At 35.6% G+C, this 21,648-nt stretch overlaps 1 protein-coding gene across 1 annotated transcript; it reads left to right on the forward strand.

Annotated features, from left to right (window-relative positions):
- Positions 1-1,538: 1,538 nt before the first annotated feature.
- LOC133334061 (uncharacterized) lies at positions 1,539-19,534 on the forward strand (the record flags this gene model as incomplete). Its single annotated transcript, XM_061542360.1, has 5 exons — positions 1,539-2,648; positions 5,768-5,888; positions 12,264-12,525; positions 18,883-19,006; positions 19,321-19,534. Coding segments are annotated over 5 exons (1,800 nt in total), but the record flags the coding sequence as incomplete, so codon positions are not given.
- Positions 19,535-21,648: the final 2,114 nt, after the last annotated feature.

Raw genomic sequence — 21,648 nt, forward strand, 5'->3', positions numbered from 1 at the left:
TTATAATCCCGAAAAATATTCCTTTAAAACATGCATGCCTGTTACCCCTTCAGAATAGTCCTTTAAAATACTGTTTTATATTTTTAAAACAAGCACTTCTACCTTCTTCTATAGTACCTTAAAATATTCGTAAAAATCCAAGCATCTACCTCTTATAATCCGTCAGAAAAATAAATAAATACATAAATTAAAGTCTACACATCTAAATCTTATGAAATAATTAAAGTTTAAACACATAAAACATAACTAATGAGGAAAAGCCTATTCCACATCTAATGACCCAGTTATGAAAATATAACCCAAACTTGTAAGTTTTTCATATATATACCCATCCTAAACCTTACAATTGCTATTGTATTTGTAAATTTCAACGACATTGGAAGTTATTCAAGGTTTCCAAATGTTTTCTGGGAAATATGCCGACAAGTCATGCCTTGGAATGTAATGTACGGCTTAATGTCATAATTAAGTGAACTTGATACGCTACTACGTTCTTTCGTTCATTCTCTTCCGGGTTGATTGTTCTTTTCGACTGACAACAAGTAATAAAGAATTTTAATTTTTACGAGCACGACTGAGAAAATTATGTCAGACCATGTTTTTCATGTTGTTCGTGTCTCTTGTGGGTCTCTATATGAATTTAAAGTGTGTCATAAAAAATATTTGGCTATAAATCCGTCATCAAGTGTACAATGTTTTTGACAATAATTTTTTGAATGAATTTTCAATTTATCTCAAAGAAAATGTTGGCCTTGGTACGCACAAGTTCACAAACCAAAGGAAGGGTTATTAATGGAGTGGATTTTTTAGCGAATATTTTTCAAGGACTTGAGGATGGAAAGGATTTATTAAAGAATATATAAAGAAGAAGAAGAAGAAAACAATTTTAAGAATATGTTGGAAGGCATTTTTAAGAATATGTTGGAAGGGCTATAAGAGATAGAGGCGTGGATTTTTAGAGGTTAGAAGAAGAGTTCAATGTGTGATTTTTAAAGAATGTTCTTGAATGACTGTTAGGACTAGAGACGTGAATTTTAGTTAGATGCGTTGATTTTTAAATAATAGTTTGTGCTATAAGCGTAGAATTTTGACTATCAATTCTTTATAAAATAATAACATAACATTCCGATAGTTTTGTAAAAGCTTATTAATTGCATGCTTCTTATATATTGTAGTTAACAAATCCATATTTAGATTAATCACCATATCCAATGTTGAACCTGTTAATGATGTTATTTGCATATTTTATCTTTACTTGTTTCTAACCTTCTTCCATGCATTGAAAAAAAAAAAAAACATTTGATTCACCACAACCACCAACCACTACTATCAAAATAATATATCGATTAACAAAAAAACTTCCTCCCATCATGTTACCAACAAATAACCACTATAAACCTACCTTCATCTAAACTCGTCTCAAAATAACCAAAAACTAAATAAAAAACCACCCAAAACCAAATTCAAAACCCCGTAGTAAAAGTAATGGTTATGCGATCAATGGCACTTTACTACAACCTCCCGAAATTCTTTCACAGACTTCTAATTCAACAACTTCTGCTGCCGCCTCGCACACAACGTTGACGGCCAATGATTTGAGTAAAACTGAATTAAGGGCCACTTTACCACAGCAGCTACAACTACAGCAGCAAAATTCGGACGGTACCACTTTTGTATTCACATCACCCACCTCAACTTTTAAACGTAAAAAGCAACAACAATTGCTGCGAGAAGAAGAAGAACAATTGTTGAATAAACAGCAGCACGACGAGTTGCTGCTACACAACAATAATCTGACAAAAGGTGTCTATGCGGAAGGGCTAATAGGCAGTAGCGAGAGTGCAACAAACTTCAATGAAGATTACAACAAAGGAAGCCACAGCAATACAAGCCTTTTAAGACACTGGAACCAGGAACAGCAACAACAACATCAGCCACCGCCTATTCGTTATCAGCGTTACAACAAGCCAAATGATACAAAGACGGTGATAAATACTAGCACAGGTGTGATTATCACAGACAACGCCGGTGTTAACTACGCCTCATCGTCCACATCCTCTCTAATAGCTGGCGGAAACGGAACTATTGCGGAAAACGTTAACGGTAGTGCATTGAGTACACGTTCAACACGCCGCATCCATACATTACCCCTGTTGCCGGCCACAAAGGCAGCAACAACCACTGCCGGGCATTCTAAACTGCAACAACAATTGCCTACATCATTCATAGCGGATGGTGTAGTGGATTTAGTGCATGACACTAAATGTGCTGCAGGAAAGACGTCAACATCGCTTCTATCGTCATCATCTCCACCCACAGCACATCCCGCCAGTAGTAAAATCAATTCGAAATCTCTCAACTCGACAACGGCATCGTCTAAACGCAACCGCACCTCGGCCAATAATCTACGGCACAAGCAACAGCTTTCGTCTACAATGCAAGCGAGCAGTAGTGGTGGCAGTGGAACCACAACAACTGCCAAAGGTTTTAGCAATACTTCGAGTCTAGTCGATGACATTGAAATGAATTTGGGTTTGATTGGATGGCGAAAGAAATGCCTATACACCCTGCTGGTGCTGTTAATGTTGTTAATAATTGTCAATTTGGGTCTAACGCTGTGGATATTAAAGGTCATGGAATTCTCAACGGTAGGTAAAGATCATATTATTGTGTATGAAATAAGTTTTTTTTTACAAATAATTTAAATAAATATTTTATACCAAAACATTCCTTCAGAAGCATCAGAGATATAGACGTGGATTTTAAGATAATTTAAAAAATATATCTGGGCTATAGGATTTTAGAATTCCGGTAGTTCTTCGAAGAAGTACTAGAGCTGTGGGAGTAGATTCTATATAATAAGTTTCTCTAGAATTATCAGAGCTATTTGTATGTAAAAGTATTAAAAGACTACGAGTGACAATTTTTTGGTTTTTATACCCTACACAACTATGTTGTCAGGGTATTATAGCTTTGTGCAGCCCCAAATGTTTGTAACGCCGCGAAATATTGGTCCTAGACCCACCTTTAAGTATACCGATTGTCATATCTCGGCTAGCTGAGTCGATCTAGACATGTGTGTCCGTCCGTCCGTCCGTCCGTCCGTCCGTCTGTCCATTATAATTTGTAAACACGATACAGGCCACAGTTATGGACCAATCTTCACGAAATTTTGCATGTAGGATGGGTTCTGGCCAATGAAGACCCCTATTGTTTTTGGAAAAGATCGGTTAATATTTAGGGGATGAAATGGACCAAATACTAAATTTTTGTCGGTTTTTCTGGTCGCTCCAGAGGCCGCAATTATAGCCCAAACACCGCGAATTTTTGCATGGAGAAGGGGATCGGGTCAGAGAATAAGCGTGCATGTTTTGATAAAGATCGGTCAATATTTAGCGGGTCAAATGGACCCTGACTTTTGTGTGAAAAATGACAAAATTTGTATTCTATGGCATATATATTTACTCCTGGAGGAGTGGTTGACCTTTAAATTGATACCAAATATAGTGATGTATCTACTCAGATGTGGGAGTTACAGTCAAATATTTACATGTGCTTACGTATTCAGATATTATTTAGTAATCCATTACCACATTAAAGGGAGAAATATCGCGCTGATGGCTTTGAAATTTTTCATGAAGTTCCAGTTATGGTCAAGAACAACGCCTAAAATTTTCGGTGATGATCAGATTAAAATTTTGGGATGAAATGGACCGAAAACATAATTGTTTGTGTGTTTTCGAGTAGAGTATAATCCGAAAATCACAACACACCCACCGTGATGGTAATCTGGACAAGTAATTAGAAGGACTGTACAAGAGGGGGCTGTACAAGAGGGGGCAAATATCAGGAAATATTACTCAGACTCGGAATAAACATCATCAGAAAGTTAGAGTTCGTGGTAGTTGTGTAGGGTATCGTATGGTCGGCCCCGTCCGACTATACTGCTCCGCTCACTGGTTTGGTTATAGGAGTGGGTTGCATTATGTAATGTTATGTAATATAAGGGAGCAATATTTGCATCTGCACCTGCATTAAAAAAATATTCTAGGCTCGCAATATACGTAGATAATGGACACCAGATCATTATTTGGTGCATAATTAACTTACTTACTTAGTTGGCTTGTTACAGAATGGTTGTTCGATAAGCCGAGCTTAAAAAAAGATTTCCAAGCGTGTCGGTCTTTTGCGCAGTTCGGCAATGTTGTCTTCCACTTGATATTCATCATCAACTTCGCTTTTTATGCCTTTTGAGCTGATGCATCGCCTGACAATGCCGATGTCCGAAAATATATAGTACAACTCATGGTTCATTCGACGGCGATATTCACCGTCAACGCAGATCGGTGCATAGATCTTTCGGAGAATTTTTCTTTCACATCCTCTAAAGGCTGCCTCGTCTGTTGGCGTAAGTACCCATGTGTCAGATCCATATAACAGCACGGGCAGTAGAGTGTGAGTTTGTTCTGGCGGGAGGTGGCCTTGCTTTTGAGTTGTTTGCTCAGACCAAGTTGCATCTGTTGGACAACACTATCGTTATTTATGGCGGTACCGAGGTACATAAAATCTTTGACTACCTCGAAACTGTAGTTCACAAGTCCCACAGTTGGTCCGAGTCTACTGGACGTCTTGCGCGTTGATACCAACAGCTTGGTCTTTTTGCCGTTTACTGCCAGACCCACATTGGCAGGTCGCAATGTTCTACCAATTACAACGACGTCATCGGTGTAGGCAACATATGTTTTTTGGTGTACAGAGTGCCATTTTTCATCTCCTTTGCCTCTCGTTTGACCTTTTTCAGCACGATGTTAAAAATGTCACGCGAATAGTTCGGCTTGTAACCTATCGGCAGTTGCAGTTTTATTATTCTCCAGCTAATTGATTGCTATTCTGACCTCATCTGGCTAGGTGGTATACACTCTATTGGTACTGGGGTATCTTCTTCACCGTTATTATTTGATAAAAGAAGCTTTTCAAAATGCTCCTCCCAGATCCACAATGCACTATATGTAACTGTCACTAGGTTTCCTTCTTCATCTCTACAGAAGGATGTGTCTGCACAAAGCATTCGGTTTGGTATTTTACTCATTGGTAAAATTCTGAGTCCTGTACATTTCGATTTGCTCTATCTATCCCGATAATTCTTGTTCTATCTATCCCGATAATTCTCCATCGCATTACCTGTTGCTACTGTCTGTAGGGTTGCCCTATACGATGAGTTTTTGGCATCAGTAGCATTGCGACACTCCTGATCGTACCATGGGTTTCTTCTTTGTAATTATAATGATTACCTATCATTATAGGATAGGATTTTTTTTATATTAAAATATTTGTTATAAATAATGTATTGCCCCTAGCCAACAATCTTGAATATGATTTATAAAATACATATTATTCATTTAATATTCAGATTTAGATTCCCAATTTCTTGTTCAGCATAATTAGGTTTTTTTTTAAGTTAAAAAAAATTGTTTTTACCCTAATTAAGGTATTTCTTAAATATTTTTGCAAATCGCCCTTCAGGTCAAAAACATAACAAAGTCAAACATTCTTTTTTAAACTTGAAATAATTTTAGAATCAACATCTGAATATTGAATTAATTATATCTATTTTTTTTCCTTAAAGACCGAACTGAGTCTTCTACGTAATTTATCATGTGACCTTTACCAAATGACATTGATATTATTATACATATGTAACCTTTTTCCATCGTAATCACCATGTTAATAATTTACATTTTTTGCAATTTGGTTTTATTTTTCATAGGAAGGCATGGGCCAACTTAAAATTGTTCCTGGAGGCATACAACTTACTGGACAAGCTTTAATTATGGATATGTTAAGAGCCTCGTCGATACGTTCAAGGCATGGTCAACCATTATCTATAGGTAAGATGATAATGCAAGGACAAATTACAACAACAATTTCTTTAAATATTCATGATGTGAGAAAACTGAAACAACAACAATATACATGAACAAACAAATTGTCATAAATTACAAAATTATTGTTCATCATGGCTGGCTAATCATCATTATGTCTTACGGCAGCTTACCTAATTAATATTCAAAATTATACAAATTTCTCCTCTCCGATTTGTTACCCTTCACTTTTCACAAAATCTATATGACCATACCCAAGCCCAAAATATTTAATAGTTTATTTATCTATTTATTTATTCATTTTATGTTTATCTATCACAGATGCTGATTAGTCATTTACATTTTGATGGTAGATTTATGCATAAATCTCATGGATTTGTTTTACTGGGTTTGTGTGTGAGTGAGAGTGTGGGTTTGTGTGAATGAGTGATTATATCCTTATCTGTTCATTAGGATTTTTCTGGTTGTCATTTGAAAAGAAAGAGTATTTGTTTGTTTGTTTATTTAAGGGTTTTATGTGTAAATATATGAACGAGTGTGTGAAGACCGGATGTTTGCATAGATTTCTGATGATTTGTTGCAAGGCAATTTTGTTTTGAAAGTCATTGTTAAGATTTATTTTCATACACAAACATACATAAATATATTTTTTGTTATACTGATAAGTGACTGTGTTAAAATTTTGTGATTTTTATTCAAACATTAGTCTTACCAAAAACTATATTTACCTTGAGGTTATAATTTTGTTGATTCACATACAATGGCCAGTGTTTTTTAATCTCTATTATGTCGAAGTTAATGATGCAAAACTTTGACACATTTCATAGCCTGTGAAATATAATCAATATAACTACTATCTTCATCAAATGGCCAGGAAATGCCTGTCGAAATTGTTTCGTAATAATAACAAATTGACATCTGTTGCATAATAAATTTCCAAAATATTAGGTTTAAAAAAAAGTGTTGTCAAATACTGATGCTGATTAAAATTGATTGTTGGTTTGCTTAATTAGAGGATGGGTTTTTGAATTTAAGAAAGTGTAGTATACAGGCTTTTATTCTTATAATTTTTAGTTAGAAATGCAACCGGACACACTTGGCCCATTGTGGTCCATCTTGAGTACCCTAAAAGAAATACACAATAGTTTTCAATGTAATATTCAATGGTTTATTGATAGGTTGAGTAGTGGTAACAATATTACCTTTGGCATCGATTTGCCTGTGCCCAAACGATATTGCGTGGTGTCTGTCCGAATGTCAGAATGGTACTCCTTGATGCTTAAAGGAGGCGGCAAAACAAGTGACAACTAACTATTCGTAAAAACGTCAAAAGCGCTAACCCAAGGCTGCAATAAGCCGTAGCGCATTCATTTTAACGAATAATTGAAGACCACAACAGGGGTCAATAAAAAGTATTATTTTTATACAAATCTAAATTAAACACTATGATTTTTATTTGGAGAAGATTGTCAATGTATTATGGGTGAGATATATGTTTGATACGTTGACATTGAAAATTCAGAGCCCTGTGGATAAAAGATGTTGTTAGACAGCTGGGGTATCTGCAGATACCACAGAGAGTAGATTTCAACTTGCGAAGCACTATGTCGCGAGTTTATATTAACAGCGGACAAAATTAGAAGGAGTTATCGTAGGTGGATGGAATTTTGACCTGAAAAGCAAATGACAAAAAAATGGATATTTATATCGCTACAAATGGTCTCGAAAATTTCACTCTTTTGCCTATATAATATTTAAAAATGAATCATATTCCATGAAACTTGGCAGATTACATATACTTACGTCTAAAAACTGACGAAAAACTGCATGTATCGGACCAAGATTTGATATGCCTCTCATACAATGAGTCTATCATACTAAAGGACCCTAAAAAAGTAACATTCTATACTATAAAACCGTTATATTAAATGTCTGTTTAAAACTATAAAATTCACGGCAGTTGTTCTATTTATACCTTTAAGCACACTGTGGTACATAATGCATATGTTTGTAAGAGACATAAAGAAACGAGATAGAGAGAATATGCATAGAATCACTTTTTGAATCGATTTATTCATGTCCGTCCATTCGTATGTCCATGTATTTTTGTGAACAAAGTACAGGTCGCATTTATGATCCGATTTGGATGAAAATGGCACATGTCATTTATTTGGCCCAAGGACGAACCCTATTGATATTGAAGAAAATCGGTTCAGATTCAGATATAGCTCCCATATATATTTTCGTCCGATTTTATCTCAATGGTGCACCAAACTCCCAATATTGGTTCGATTGAAACAACATTTGTATTAAATCAGACGAAAGTATATATATCTACATCTGAACCGATTTTCACGAAACTTAACACTTATCATTCTAGACTTAATTCAGTACGATATGCCAAATTGCATGCAAATCGAAAGATATGTAGGGACTTTGGGGCACCATTTACATTAAATCGGACGACCATGAATGTGAACCGATTTTCACGAAACTTAAAACTCATCGTTCTTGATTTAATTCATTACGCAAAGCCGCATTTCGTGCAAATCGAAAGTTATATATTGACTTTGGTACACCATTTTCATTAAATCGGACGAAAATATATATGGGAGCTATATCTAATTCTGAACCGATTTCCATGGACTTAACACACATCATTCAAATTCATTACGCTGTGTCAAAGTTCGTGCAAATCGAAAGACTTTGGTGCACCATTTACAATAAATCTGGCGAAAATATATATATTGGAGCTATATCTAGACTTGAACCGATTTTTCAAAATTTCAATAGGGTTCGTCGTCTTAGGCCAAATAAGGGACATATGCCATCATAAATGCGACCTGTACTTTGTTTACAATTTAACGTGGACAGACGGACGGAGATGCTATGCATATTCTCAAAAAGAACCATATGTATATCTCGTTACCTTTTGCCTGTTACAAACACATGCACAAAGACATAATACCCTGTACCACAGTGTGGTGAAGGTTATAACAAATCCGCAGATGTTATATATTATTTGTGTCCTAACAGAATTATCTATTATTTAAGATTTGGGGTTCTCAACACATAATTTTTATACCCTGTCTTTGTGCATATGTTTATACCCTTCACCACACTGTGGTACAGGGTATTATGTCTTTGTGCATATGTTTGTAACAGGCAAAAGGAAACGAGATAGACACATGGTTCCTTTTGAGAATATGCATAGAATCACTTTCTAAGTCGATTTATGCATGTCCGCCCGTCCGTCTGTCTGTCCGTGTATTTTTGTGAGCAAAGTACAGGTCGCATTTATGATCCGAATTGGATGAAATTTGGCACAGCTCATTTGTTTGGCCCAAGGACAAACCCTATTGAAATTGGGAAAAATCGGTTCAGATTTAGATATAGCTCCCATATATATATTTAACCGATTTAATGTAAACGGTCCCTATATATCTTTCGATTTGCACGAAATTTGGTACAGCCTAATCATTTAGGTCTAGAATGATATCTGCCAAGTTTCGAGCAAATCGATCCAGATTTCTATATAGCTCCCATATATAGTTTCGTCCGATTTCATGTAAATGATGCACCAAAGTCGATATATATCTTTCGATTCGCACGAAATTTGGCATAACGTACTGAATTGCGCCTAGAGTGATGTCTGCCAAATTTCGTGAAAATCGGTCCAGATTTAGATATAGCTCCCATATATAGTTTCGTACGATTTCATGTAAATGGTGCACCAAAGTCGCTAAATATCTTTCTATTTGCACGAAATTTGGCATAACGTACTGAATTGAGTCTAAAATGAATGTCTGCCAAGTTTCGAGAAAACCGGTCCAGATTTCTATATAGCTCCCATATATAGTTTCGTCCGATTTCATGTAAATGGTTCACCAAAGTCTCTATATATATTTCTATTTGCACGAAATTTGGCATAACGTACTGAAAATCGGTCCAGATTTAGATATAGCTCCTTTTTATTATAGATTGATTATAAGTAATTGACGCACCAAGGATCCAATAGGATGTTAGGAACAAAACGTTCTGAAATTAGTATAACCTAACCTGTGACAAGTTTGTTTGAAATCGCTTAATATTTGGATAGAGCTTCCATATATATTTTCGCCCGATTTCAAGTAAATTGGGCATCAAACTCCTCATGTTAGTCAGATTGACATCAAAGTTTGCACAACTTACAAAATTGAACATAGAATTACGTAGTTGCGTTTTCTAGAAGTACAGACATAGCCCAACGGATGACCTATTTATATTTGTTTGAAGTCGATTTACATACTTTATGGATAGATCTAGGTAGATTCATATTTAGATAAATATCACATATTTTATTACATCCAATTTTTAATAGTCCTGTTTAATATACCCATAGTGGTGAAGGGTATCATATAGTCGGCCCCGTCCGACTTTACTTCTTTCCTTACTGGTTTAATAATTGTAAATATAGTTCTAAGTATTTGGTATCTGGAATGTCCTGGTCACCTTTTCCAACCGAATTCACATTATTTAGCACAATGGTTTATTACAAGATAAACCCTTCTTCTTCGCTTCTTCCTCATGGTGGATCTGTCTCGATTTTATTTCCTGATTTTCCTGAGTAAGATCACTGACCAAGGAAAAAAGGTCAGCAATTTTAGGCTTTAGTTTTTTAATATTTCTTACCAACTCTTTTATTTTCCTAAGTCCTATCAAAAGTCAAATGTAAACACCACACATTTGATCAAATTTATTCGCCGTTCCATCGAAATGTTTCTATATTTCTAAACAATTTTTCGACAGATCATTTTCCTTTAAATTTCGTTTGTTACATTATTTTTGTAAGGCATTCCACGATATACACCTTGTCTCGTTACAATCTGGGGATAAGATGTCACCTGTGGTTGTGTTTGTGTGGTATTTGGTTTTTGGTGTTTTGCACGTGAATATATGTGGTGAGATGCTTTAGAGGTTTTATCTTCATTTCATCCGGACACATGTTCACTGCGACCCGAACAAATGCGACTGAGGGTAATATTTTAAGATTAGTTATTTTTGATAAATCAACCAAAGAAAAAAATGTCAGCGTTAACAACGGAAATAGAATTTGCTATCCCATACATCATTGCATATAATTCGCTACGACGAGGACGTTGTCTTTTCCACCAGTTTTGGTAACCAGACTCTCCACACCCCTCCAACCCGCAGTTTCATTTTGTGGTTTTGTCTTCTTATCATTTCGTGTTGTGTCTTCTGTTGCCATTTTCAGGTTCGAGATTTCATTCCGGTGTCATTTTCACTCTTGTGAAATACTACTCATGTACGAATTACATCTATCATTGAAGTTTATCTGAAATTGTGCATCTCCCACACACACTCACCCACAACTCCTACCTCAACTTCAGTAGGAAATTTGCCGTATATTCAACATTTGGAGAATATTCGTTGCGAATGTGATTTCGAGGTTTTTGAGGTTCATGGTCGTTGGATATTTTTGTGAAGTGATTTATTGCCATCAGTGTATGGTATTGGTATGGTCGAATATTTATGCGTTGAGTTGATGAATGATGTGGAACATTTGTTTATGGCAATTTGATTTTGTGTAAAATCGTCGCAAAAAAACTGAAAAAAAATTAAGCACAATTTGAGATTTATTTCGCAATGATTCCTATCATAAGTGTAAGTGTTCAGTGTGCACTTACTTAAATACATATAGGTATCAATCAGTGTTGACGACTGATATATAACCTCAGCCTATGGTTTGGAGGGTCTGCGGAAGTATTTTCGATGTGGAACATTTTTTATTTCATGCCAAAAATTTAACCTTTAAGATATTTTTTTGGAAAATATATGTTCACCCTCCAAAAACCACGAATGCCAAATTACAGACACTTAAGTGTTGCGTTGCAATCAATTGCAATTTTTCGGCAATAATGTCTTTCGTCCCTCCTTAAACTTGTAATATCAAAACCCTAAGACAGATGGACGCACATGTCTAAATCGAAATATATTTCTTCAAGATTTGATATACTTTATGGGATCTCCGACGAATATTTTGAAGTGGAAACGGAATGACAAATCTAAGATACACTCTACGTTATGGCGGAGTTGTATATTTGTATATATAACTTGAAGAGCCTTTGGACCTATGTTGAATTTTGGCTTTTCATTCTAAGAATATAATCTTTATTAAGTAATTTTATTTTAATATTGTATAATAATAACGCTCCTAAATATTACATTGCATATACTGTTTCATTTCAATTTCAATTTCAACAAAAATACCTGACTGTAAACATAATGCTTGTATCTTGACTTTGAATTTAGTGTGCTATACTTATATCTTCTACTTTTGTTTATTTTTTCGTTTCATGTTTATTTATTCCACTTTAACAGAAACATCACGTAATTTTTCAATCAATACACGCGGCGTCGATGGTCTGCTCGAAAATCATTTATTTCTGGGACACGATAAGCTCGAATGCATGGCGACATCATTTCGCATCAACGATACAAACGGAAGAAATTTATTTTCCGTTAATCGAGATGAAGTCACAATCGGTGCTCACGCTTTGCGTGTGGACGGTGAAGGTGGTGCAATATTTCGTGAATCGATACAGACACCGCATGTACGTGCTGAACCTGGACGTGAATTAAGGTAAGTCAATATAATTTCTCTGTTTTTGTTGTGAGTATATTTATTTATGGTTTGTTGTTGCTGTAGTTTTATTTCCTTTAAAGTTTTTGTAGGAAAATAGGGAAGGATGAAACTATTTTTTGTTATGACATTTAAAGGGTCAGGGTTAGAAGTTGTCAAGGGTATTTTGGCAATAATGTGTAATTGAATTAAATATATGAGGTACAAAAGTGGATTTAGCAAAATAGCAAAATTGATTTGAAGTGTTGACGTACACATGGATAATGAATAAATCAAGGGAGAAACTTCGCAAAGGTATAATTGTCGATATTTAACGACATACCATGACATTTTATGTACCAAAAGATGGAGGTATCATTGGACATTTTTCTGTTTATTCTCATTGGATCCTGCCTATACTCTCACACCATGTGGTTTGTATTCCGGATTTATTACAGAATTTATTTATTGTAAATCTTCTGCATGGAGGTTGCTTCGAAAACTGGTCAAGGAACTATACCAGACCATTGTCCAGGTCTGTTAAAAACATGGACCTAGATAGGAAAATTACCTCCACCTCGGTGGAGAAATTCGGCTTTGGGCTCTTTTTCGTCGATTTCGTGATCCTTGAGAATTTCATTCAAGCGTCATTCTAGCTACACTATGGACATTTTTTCATAGAGTGTAACAAATCCATATCCATTTCCTAGGTTTGATCTGCTTTTGCATGACGCAATAACGTCATTCAAGTCTTAATTTGATACGTTGTGCAAAATTGGTGTTAATCGGACCAACATCGAGAATCGAGATAAACCCATAGTTCCTTTTAAGAATATGCATAGAATCACTTTCTGAGTCGATTTACGCATGTCCGTCCGTACGTCCATGTATTTTTGTTAACAAAGTGCAGGTCGCATTTATGATCCGATTTGGATGAAATTTGGCACAGTTCAATTATTTGGCCCAAGGACGAACTCTATTGAAATTGGAGAAAATTGGTTGAGATTTAGATATAGCTCCCATATATAGTTTCGTCTGATTTTATGTAAATGATGCACCAAATACCCAATATTTGTCCGATTGGGACAACATTTTTCACAGAGTTCTGAATTAGGTCCAGACTGATGTCTGCGAAGTTTAGTTAAAATCGGTTCATATTTAGATATAGCTCCCATATATAGTTTCGTCCGATTTTTATGCGAATGATGCACCAAACTCCCAATATTTGCCGATTGGGTCAAAATTCTGCACAGAGTATTGAATGAGGCGCAGACTGATTTCTGCGAAGTTTTGTTAAAATCGGTTCAGATTTAGACATAGCTCCCACATATAGTTTCGTCCGATTTTTTGTGAAGGATACACCAAACTCCCAATATTTGTCCGATTGGGACACAATTTTGTACAGAGTATTGCAATAGATCCAGACTTATGTGTATGTAAATCGGTTTAGATTTAGATATAGCTCCCTTATATAGTTTCGTCCGATTTTATGTGAATGATGCACCAAACTCGCAATATTTGCCTGATTGAGTAAAATTGTGCATAGCGAATGCTATTGAGGAAAAATTGATGCGGGATAAAGTTTGTTGAAATCGGTTCAGATTTTGTTATGGGTCTTATATATGTTTTCGTTCGATTTTATGTAAATGGTGGTTACACGAAATTTGGCAGAGGGTATTACGTATGAATATAGTGATTATAAAAAACAAATGGTGTATGCAACGGTTACTCAATTAGGCCCATCGGTTTATATATAGCTGCCATACATAATTTGACTCGATTTCATACAAATGGTACAACAAAGAATCCAAGTCTGCCCGTTTGACATGCAATTTTTCATTGACTTCAGAATGGTATGTGTATAGGGTTTCCAATTGATTCAAATATTTATCTAGATAGCACATTTAATTTTGCCCGAATTCATCTCAATGGTCCTCCAAAGATTCTATGACCGTTCTATCTATAGGATATTAGAGATATTAACATGTCATGTATGTACTCAAAGTGGTGAAGGGTATCATATAGTCGGCCCCGTCCGACTTTTAAAATTTCCTCACTGTTTTTTTTTTTTAATTACAGTCATTTCGGCGTGAAGGGGTTTTTAATCTTAAAATAACTCAAATAGCATGGAACCTTTATATGGGGGATATGTTCAAACATAGACCTATGTAGTCCGCATAAATATATCCTAACTTACCAGAACCCAGGGAATGAGCCTAAACCTTTCAAAATAAAGACGAATATGAGGACTATGTGTAAACCATCACCGTGACAATTTTCTTCAAAACCCCACAAAAACCGGTATTAATACTTTTTAGTGGCACGCCATTAAAATCAAAAGTTTCAAAATATAGTCAATTTGATAGAAAAACGTGCCCGACGTCCCCAAATTTCCGTTCTCTACGGACTACCCCGAAACATAAAGCCACATTGATAATTTTTGGTAAGAAATTTTTTACCTAATGAGAATCCCAAATATCAAATTACAGTCAATTCTACTAATTTCTGGTATCAAAAGCTTTGTATGAATTGTTCTATTATGTCTCTAGGGTGTTGGCCTGCTTATATTTGGTTCGAAGCCAGATTGTTCATTTTTCAGAATTTTTTCAAGTATTTTGTATGTATATGGTGCTGAGCAGGATTATTCCTCTCCAGTTGTCGCAATCTTTCAAGTCGCCATTTTTTGGTAACGTCACAACCTCCCAAGCAAATATGATGTGCGGTGATGTGCCAAAATTGGGATGATTTGCTTTTATGGAGCTATGTGAAAACATGGGCCTATACTGCTCATACTTTTTAATTTATTTGACCCGTTATTTTGATTTTTCCACCACTGATTGTCGACCTTCTTCCAAATATCAAAAATATGACGATACCTTTAAATGGTTACAGTGTGAAAATATGGACATATATGGACCATTTTCGAAAATATTGTGACCTTTATGGTGATTTCCAGGGACAGACAGACAGACGGACATAGCTAAATTGGCACATATTAAAAATAATATGTTCTCCACCTTTTGGTGGACATTGAATTAGTATATAGGAAATTAATAAATGGATTTTTTGTGTAGGCATTTCAAATCGAAATACAAATTTATATGGACGAAACCACAGTATTTAGCTGTAATTTTTTAAGGCAGAATAGGCTTTTAAAATATCTAAAATCTTCGCACAATGTTCCGCCACACTGTCTCAGATAATACAGACTTCCTTAGAACTGAGAGCGGTCAAACAATTTAAATATTTATTAACATAACATAGACAACAAAATAAATAGTTTTGTTTAAATGGCATTTCAATTCATCAGACAATTCTATATAAAAATGTCTGGAAAAAATAAAAAACCTTTATTTCCGTACCCTGTTTTTACGGCAATGATAGTCTACATAAATAAAGCAACAACGAGTACAACAAGCAATATGCATTAAATAAACACTTATTAATTCATGTTGAACAGAAAAAAAATGTGTTTATGGAATGTGGAACAGTAGCGGGTGGACGACGACGACGACAACAAACAAGGAAGCCAACAAACAAATCTGAACAACAGTATGTCTACCATCTGTAATGGACTTTTCTGCTGAACCTATTTTCCTCCAAACTTATCCGAAGCTACCGATTCAAATGATTCAGTCTGTACCTATTTTATGCACCATCAATGAATGAATGGGAATATCTTGTCCGACAGGTTTGTTAGTGTTTCTCTGTTGTATGACATGCAATGTTTGTTTTGTTGTTTACAACAGTCAGTCAGTAAGCTAGCCAGCCATCCATTCAGTCATCCTTCCATTTAACCTGACCACTCAGAGGAGAGAGAGAGAGGAGTACACATCCCTCTCTCACTAGGTTTAATGCCTTTTCAATGGGATATATTCCGACACATTTCAAAAGTGCATGTAACTGAATTTGTATGCAGGTGTGGTTGTTTGTGAGTGTTTTTGGGTGTAAATGCATGCATACACATGAAATATAGAGTTTATTAAAAAGTGCTCAAAGGATTTAAGTGACAAATATGGATTGTATTTGTTTACACGTTCTTCTGAGTGAATGAAAGCCATTTTCCCCAACATCTTTCCCCCTGTTTCCAATTTAAATGAATGAATGAACTTTATGAACAGATATGCAAAAGGTGGATAGATCTATGGAAATGTTACTAACTTAATATGATACGGAATGCACTAATCACTATATGGTACTTAGATTATGAAACACATATTTTGTGTGTGTTTGTTTTTTTATCAAGGAGTTGATCATCTGTGTGGGGGACCAGAAGAGATTTAGACTTCAGACCCCCGGGGTCAATTCAATCTATTAAAAATCGATTATTTAATATGTTTCAAATTAAAATTGTGGGGGAGGTACTTCATTATCTTAATATTGTATTAAAATTGTCGTATGTAAGTTAAACAATTTGCGATTTTCAAAGTTTCCATGAAATTGGATATTCCGTTCGCTTCATATGCAGCAGTCAATCGGAAAGACGGACGGATTTTTGTAAGCAGACTCCAATTGTCTGAAACGGATTTGGTTCAACGTATGGGGTCTAAAACCAATACTTCGATGAGTCAAAGACAGAAAGGAAAGTTCAAAAGTCGATCTGGTCCGACTATATGATACCCCTCACCACTTTGGGTACAGTTGGAGGACCATTGAAATGGAATCAGACGAAATTAACTCTGAGTAGAATTTATTAAATGAAAACATACACATACCAATATGAAAATTATAAAAAATTGAATGTTAATCATTTGTATGAAATCGAGCTAAAAATGTGTGAGAGCTATTTGAGAACAAAGGCCATTTGCACCATTTGCATAAAATCGGGCATAAATGTATAAGGGAGCCTATAAAACAGGATCTATGGTGCACCATATATAATTATATAATATACATAGTATATATGTGTGCTATATTTAAATCTGCACCGATTTCAAACTCAACAAAAATATTCTAGGCTAAATTTCATACACGCTGCTAAATTTCGTGAATATAGAACAAACATAGACTACTCAGTTTAGTTCAGTTTACATACAATCAGACAAAAATATATATGGCAGCTATATTTAAATCTGAACCGGTTTCAACAAAATTTCGCGAATGTGAAACTGCAGTAATTTGAATACGCTATACAAACTTTTGTCTCAATCGAACAAACACTGACAGTATTGTACACCGTTTACATATAATCGGACGAAACTATATATGGGAGCCAGGGAGGTACGTAGGGCCCCCCCCCCAAATGAATTTTTTTCACAGTAAATTTATGTTTGCAAAAGCGATTTTTTTTAATTTTGTACTATCGGGCCCCCCCTCGAAATGAAATCCAGTGTACGTTGCTGATGGGAGCTATATCGAAATCTTAACCGATTCCAACAAAATTTCGCATAAATCATTTAGAACCTAATTCAGTACTCTGTTAAAAATTTTGTCTCAATCGGACCAATATAGGGAGTTTGGTGCACCATTTACATAAAATCGGACGAAACTATATATAGGAGCTATATCTAAATCAATACCAATTCCAACAAAACTTCGCATACATCAATCTGAACATAATTCAGTAATCTGTGCCCAATTTTGTCTCAATAGGACAAACATTAGCAGTATGGTTATCCATTTACATTAAATGGGACGAAAATATATATGAGAGCTAATCTAAATATGAAATGATTCTAACAAAAATTGGCATATATCACTTAGGACCTAATTCAGTACTCTGTTGAAAATTTTGTCTCAATAGGACCAATATTGGGAGTTCGACGCACCATTTACATAAAATCGGACGAAAATATATATGGGAGCTAAATCTAAATCTGAACCGATTTCAGCAGAACGTCGCATATATCAATTAGGATATAATTCAGTACTCTGTTAAAAATTGTGTCTCAGTCGAACCAATATAGGGAGTTTGGTACACCATTTACATAAAATAAGACGAAAATATATATGGGATCTATATCTAAATCTGAACCGATTTTCCAGCTAGGGTTCGTCCGTGGGCCAAATAAGTGGCCTGTACCAAATGCGGCCTGTACTTCACAAAAATACATGGACAGACAGACGGACATGCATATATGGACTCAGAAAGTGATTCCATACATATTCTCAAAAGTTTAGGGCAATATTATTATGCAGTTTTTAAGTCCACAAAATTTCGATGTTCGATCTAGCTTTTTTTGGTCTATATTGCTAGGGAGTACTGTGGAAAACTATAAAACCATTTGAATGTTAAATATTTGAATTTTCAACATTAGGTCAGAAATATATGGTAGTCCCCCAATAACATTGATTTAATTCCGTATATTTTGATATATAGTACAAGAGTACTAATCGTCTACTTTCCTATTTAACTAAAACACTTCCTTTGATTTGTAGATTGGAATCACCTACGCGACAACTGGAAATGAAAGCTGCTCAGGAAATAAATTTACAATCACGTGCCGGAGGTATTGAAATATCCGCTTTGGAGGATATCAAACTAACTACAATAGAAGGCAGTGTAAGTATAAATAATATTTGTAAAACAAAGTAATTTATATAAGGATTACAAATTCGAGAGGAAAATCCAGAAACGAAAGTTTTTCGAATTAAACATAATCCAATTTTTCCCAATACGATTTATGACATTAGAGGTTTCCTATATATTTACATAGCCCTTGATACTAACTCTTACCTGAAATAAATCATTGAAGTCTTGCGCTTTGAGTTTCCTCCTCTTCATACACTTTTATAAGAAATATTACCATTTTCCTATTCTCCACCTTTATAAACATTTTCTCCTCTCTTTTTGTCATTCTATCTTTTTCATTATAGTTGCGCTTTGAATCGTCAAAAATCTTTATGCCAAATCTGCGAACAGTCCCATCAATACAGGGACAACCACAAAAAGATCACACGCATCGTGTCTTTCAACTTTGTGCCTGTTCCAGTGGTAAACTCTTTTTGGCAAGTTCACATTCATCGTGTGCTGGTGATGACAGCACGGTTTGTAGATGATTGAAGGAAGATACCATCAAAGGACAATAACTCAAAACGTAAAAACCGTAAACACATATATTGAAATGAAGAAGCAAAAGAAAACAGAAACATAAAACAAATCATAGAAATAATAATGAATCATAAGAACTGACAATGCGCCTGATGCAGGGGTTTTTAGGTAATTAATAAATGTTAAGGTAAATAAAAAAAGAAAACCAAAGTAAAGAAGAAAAAACAGAATAATTATAGTAAGTAAGTAGTTTTTGTAAGCAACAAAAAAATTATGTAAATTATTAAAATATAATATTATAACTAATAGAAAATAGAAAATGTTGATATATTCTAATGGAACCGTAGGAAATTGTTTTCCAAATGTAAATGGTTAAACGTCGCATAATGACAACGATAATAAATGTTTATAGCTTTGTAATATTTTGATTTTAATTTTAACTATTGGAAAGTTATGTTTTAAAAAGTTGAAGCTAGACTTCATTTACATTTTGTATATGCTTATCATTTGGCGACTGTTCCGCTTGATGAACGTAAGGCGATCACTTCAGATTATTGCGTCGCAATGCAAGCTTTCACGCCTCAGCCTCAGATCAGCGCACTATGGCCGACCAAAATGTCGCATTTATACCTTCGTTGGGCTCATCGAACACCAAAATCCTCTAGTCTTGTTAGTGATAAAATGGTACCACCTTGCCCATTTCCCAGACTAACTTAATTTACGTAGCTGTTTTGTGACAAAATATTTGTTCCATAAGCCGAGCTTAAAACAGATTTTCATGTGCAACGGTCTCGCGGGCAGCTTTAATAATTGTGCCAAGATGTTCTCTTCCATTTGATCTTTCAATCTAATTTGTGGCCTTCCTCTTCTGTGTGAACCATCAGTAGGCTCATTTCTATATGCCTTTTCAGCTGGGCATTCTCATTTACTCGCACAACATGGCCTATCCACCGTAGTCGCTGCAGCTCAATATGTCCGCATATATATTGTAAAGCGCAAGGTTCATTCGACGCCGATATTCATCGTCGACGCAGATCGGCCCACGCTTCAGATCCATATAACAGCACGGGTAGTATCAGCGTATTGTAGAGTGTGTGTTTGGTCTGGCGGGATGGGGCTTATTTCTAAAATGCTTGTCCTTCCCTGAATTTCAAAACTGATGTCATTAGTTTTATTTATGGCGGTACAGAGTTATATACAATCGTTCACTACATAGAAGCTGTAGTTTTCAATTTCCAGAGTATGTCCCAGTCTACTGGACGTCTTGCGCGTTGATACCATCATCTTGGTCTTCTCGCCATTTACTGCCAGATAAACTGTCACCTTTTCTAAATCCTCGTTGCGTAATGAAGGGCTCCGAAATGCCTTTTTCGACTTTAACTGCTGACCTTGAGCCACTTAAAGTTATCCTGCATAGCCGTATTAATTTTGCAGGAATGCCGAACGCAGATATGGCTTTAAACACCTCTGAAGGGATATGTCTGTCGAATGCGGCTTTATAGTCGACGAACAGGTGGTATGTGTTCTTCGTGGGTCTTTTCCAGGAGTTGTCGCAGAGTGAAAATCTGGTCAATGGTAGATTTGCCAGGCCTGAAGTCGCCTTGGTATGGTCCAATAATGTTATTTATTTACCATAGCATTTTATATGCCATGGGAAGGAGACTTATACCTCTATAGTTGGCACATATCGTCTTGTCTCCTTTTTTGTGCTCGGGAAACAGGATGACAGGATTCCTCCAGGTAATTCTACTAATCAGCTGGTGCATGCTCCTGATTAGCATCTGACCACCGGTCTTGAATAGTTCGGCTGGTAATCCATCGACACCTGCTGTTTATTTATGTGTTTGTTCTTCAACCGATCAATTGCTACTCTGGCCTCATCTTGGACAGGTGGTAATCTCTCTACACCGTCATCTCTTATTGATTCTGTGGGATTTTCTTCACCGCCACTATTCGATACCAGCAGTTTTTCAAAATGCTCCTTCCAGATCCTGAACACACTATCTGTATCTGTCTCCATGTTTCCATCTTCATCTCTAAAGGTGGATGTGCATGCACTAATACCTTCGATTTGTTGTTTTACTCATTGGTAAAATTTCCGGACTTCATACTGACTCCTGTGCACCTCGATTTGCTCACGCTGACGTTTTTCT

This window comes from Musca vetustissima, unplaced genomic scaffold, assembly GCF_032173495.1.
Source record: "Musca vetustissima isolate MV318-11 ecotype Yass unplaced genomic scaffold, APGP_CSIRO_Mvet_v1 utg22853, whole genome shotgun sequence".
NCBI lineage: Eukaryota > Metazoa > Arthropoda > Insecta > Diptera > Muscidae > Musca > Musca vetustissima.